The 3,877-nt window shown below is 38.7% G+C and overlaps 1 protein-coding gene across 1 annotated transcript; it reads left to right on the forward strand.

Moving 5' to 3' along the window:
* Nucleotides 1-260: 260 nt before the first annotated feature.
* Nucleotides 261-1,783, forward strand: LOC110862477. Its single transcript, XM_022111670.2, has 3 exons — nt 261-391; nt 457-538; nt 1,325-1,783. Exons 1-3 carry the CDS (start codon nt 293-295, stop codon nt 1,651-1,653), a joined length of 510 nt encoding a protein of 169 aa, XP_021967362.1. The 5' UTR covers nt 261-292; the 3' UTR covers nt 1,654-1,783.
* Nucleotides 1,784-3,877: the final 2,094 nt, after the last annotated feature.

Here is a 3,877-nt window from a genome sequence, read left to right on the forward strand (position 1 = left end):
GAGCTCGCTAAGTATGTTCATGGTAAACCGCAACCGCAAACTCTGTTAGGTTACGTTATGGGCAAATCATTTTTCATAAAATATGTTGTCAACAACTAGGTGTAAAAACGGCGTATGCAAGTTTAACTTACGTCAAGGAGAAAGAAATAATAATTGAATAGGGAATAATTGAAATTGAATAAACAAACCTGTTCCAGCCAGATTTTTCTCTGTTAGAGCTTCGTTAATAAAATCAACCGTATTGGGAGCAAAATGGGTTAATCCTAATTCCGAGGTTGAATTTTGAACACGTATGGACATATTTTTAGACACGATAACTTCAGTATCTGAAATGGCTCGTAGTTTCCTTCTGGTTGGAATGATTGCTACTTTGCTAGTGTCTGGAACTAATGTAAGATTTCAAATTAACTTAAAGGTCGCGTATGTAAGACATTGAAACATACTTGTGAATTGAAGGCTTGGCACTGTATTGGACCACAACTGTACTGCAATACGATTGAAATCTGGAGTAGAGTGTGTCCATCTAGGAATCCATGCTGTACGTGAGCAAGTTTGAATCTTACTTTTGTCCCTGATGTCATGAAAATCAGGGTTCGCTTCGTTTCTACCAAATTATGCGCCATGTCAAAAAAATTCCCAAAAACGAAAGAACGGTTAATCATATTCATGGTTGTTACAGCTTTTGTTTTTCTAATCACTTATGTTTTTGTTCTTTTTCACAACACAATCGAAGTATATAAACGATTTCCTTGCAAAAAACTGCACAAAAAGCAAAAAACAAGCCGAATTCTTGATTCGTATAACCAGTGTTCTGTTTACGTTTCTGCTAACAGAAATTACTTTAGACCACTGGCCGACTGAAAGTGGTTAAAAATATGCCACTTACGATTATTGACGTATATTTTTGACCACTTCTAGCCAACACAGTCTGAATTTCAGCCGGCCAAAATGCCTTGTTAAAACCGGCCTTGACTGTAACAATAAAAGCCATCCCGAACACTATGTACAACAAGAAGATGCGACACGTTAAACATCGTGAACCTAATCACACTTAGGTTTTCATTTTATAAAATTTTTAGAACCCAATACAATCTCATCGTCCAGCCAAAAGTGATACATGCAGAGTAAAACTATTTATACTGCCATTATCTTCCCCGTGTTTTCTATTTTCCGATAATGCGCGAATTTTTAGCGCGAGGCGGGAATTTCAAACTTTTTTCAGCCAAAATCTCGCATCCTAAATCCACAGAACTTTTTTTAAATTTAGGCGCGAATTAAATAATTAAAAAAAAACATATATACTCAAAATACGTGTGCTTTATAGCTGTTCCTTCCACCACCCTGGCTGCCGTAAGCACAACGCCGGTTTCGACTACCACCACCACAACAACTACGACAACGACAACCCCTCCTCGCGTCTGTCCTACCGTTGAGTGCTGCAATTTCCAGTGTAAGAACAATGCCTTTTGTGGAACGGCAGTTCAGCAAACAGATGTTCCCACGTGTGACGATGGAGGTGCACCTGAGATGTGTAAGGACCCTCAGACCGCATTCTCCGACAAGTGTCTGGACCTGGGATGTAATGATTTGAGTTGTGCACAATCATTGTGCACTGTAACGGGAAAGTACAGTCTGTGTCCGGCTTGGAACTAAAAAGCTTTGTGCAATTATTCGTGTAAACCCTTGAAAATTGGTGGGTTTTTCAGAATCCAAAATTATTGTTAATAATTATATCGCTTCAACCCAAGTAGTAAACATGATTCGACATTCTTTTCTGCAAGTATTTATTTTGTGGTTAAGGCACATATTTTTTGAGAATACCGTTCCCCACACCACAATACCGTTCCTCTGGTTTGGTGGCCGTGCGAGGGTAAAAAATGACTCGTACTTTCATGAACTAATGACAAGGGCAGAACAAAACTTATGAAATCAACACCGACAGTCCACAGCCTACGTCTCCAGTAGGGTTTCGCTTCGACAATACCACCCTGGACGGGACACTGTCCAAAAGTGGTTTTCAACACCAAAATTAGGTGACTGAGGTGTCCAAAAGTGAAAAATGGGGCAAACTGCCACAACTTATATTACCCCACAGGAGATTTTGGACACTGGTCATTTCCAAAATAGTTTTGGACGTCAAACGAAACACTGGTCCCCAGTAGCGAGTACATGAACACAATTTTCCTCCCCTCTATAATCAAAAAACACAGTCTCTCTCCTTCCCTGAAACCTGGGAGTTCTTTTACTTGGACGATTTGAGAATAAACGGCATATTCTATATTGTAAAAATGTTATTCATGAGCTAGAACTTTAGAATTTATTATATGTAGATAAATTAGATATTCGAATTGTCCAAATTTGAAATTATGATAATATTTACTGGGTTGGTTTGATATGTATTTGCGGAGGTCGTATTTAGGTACACAGAAAAATGTGCACAGCGTAATCTTTAATTATACTAGACGAAAAGCAGAATTAAAGACTTGAAATTTTGTGCCATAAACATCATTTAAAGTATTTGAGAAATTAGAAGTCTGGAATCGCGAACATTTTCACTTGACTAACATTTACAAATGTACTACTTGTAAAGCAGGCAAGAGGCCGGTAGGTAGTGTTCGTGGCATTCTTAGTGTTGCGGAAGAATGAGCATAATTAAGAACTTAGTAGTTTAATTTTATATTTGTTTGATTTGTCTAGATAAGTATTGTAATACGTTTAAATCTATAGTTTAAATTTAATTGTTAATTGTATTCAACGGTATAAGTCAATGGTATAATTCAACGGAATATGTAATTTTGTTGAAAACCGTTGAATGCCGTTGAAGATGGGTTAGACGACGTCCGACCTGGGTTCGAGGGCACCAGACCTCCAGTAGTATATAAGTAGATGCACGAGTCGCATCAGATCATTAGTGACTTCGACACGGTGCGAGTAACATCTCCCCAATAACCTTGTTAGCATATAGTAGTCCATTGTATTGAATAAATCTCAACATTATTAGTGAATTTAGCCTGTCTTTGCAGTCAACGGCATTTATTTAACAAAGTACTTGCAGTAGTCATTAAGCAAGATAGGAATCACTAATAGTCAATAGAGCGGTTAAACCTGATAGGTCATTCCGTTGAAGAGAATAGGGCATTCCGTTGACAAGTTTAAGTCGAAGTTTGCATTGATCCGTAGCCTTACAACCTACGAATAACCAATGAGCCAGAATAGTGAGTTAGTATTTTAGCCGCGGATAACTACTTAGTATAGAAGCAGTGTTCGCCGCGACACTTAGTGCAGGTGCACCAAAATATTGGATCCAAAAATTGGATGCCAAGTTAGCACCCACTTTTCTGTGTATATTTATGAAGTTGGCGTCGTGAAGTTAGCCCAACGTGGTATCAATTCTCAATGGTTCGGATTGGAACTCGAAATGGGTGTAACTAATCTTCCAGGGGGTATGTCCGGACTAACCTCACCCCCTAAAGGGGCAACGTGAGATTCCATTAAGATATGATGGTATATTCAAGTGACAAGTTTCGGTTACTTTGTGGGTGTGCCCCCACCCGACCTCGGTACACGTACATATTTTGACGTATCCTAAATATACCTAATATTGTTAAAATTTCGTCAGAAAAAGGCCAATATTTACCTAGTAGATAAATAGATACATGTAATTATCGATATGTGGCGGGCGGCCCTACATTTTTCTTGCACGTCGCAGAAGAGATTTAGCACGGTGCAGAACATCACCAAAGCGAGCCTTCCGTCGCAATTGACGGAAGGCTCGCTTTGGTGATGAGCCGAGTCCATTGTTTACCATTGGAAAAAAGTGATTTTAATGCCATACTTTAGCTTTAGATTTTCTAGTTATGGATTTTTTGTACAAAAA

The sequence above is a fragment of the Folsomia candida genome, unplaced genomic scaffold (assembly GCF_002217175.1).
Source record: "Folsomia candida strain VU population unplaced genomic scaffold, ASM221717v1 Fcan01_Sc058, whole genome shotgun sequence".
In the NCBI taxonomy this organism is placed as follows: Eukaryota; Metazoa; Arthropoda; class Collembola; order Entomobryomorpha; family Isotomidae; genus Folsomia; species Folsomia candida.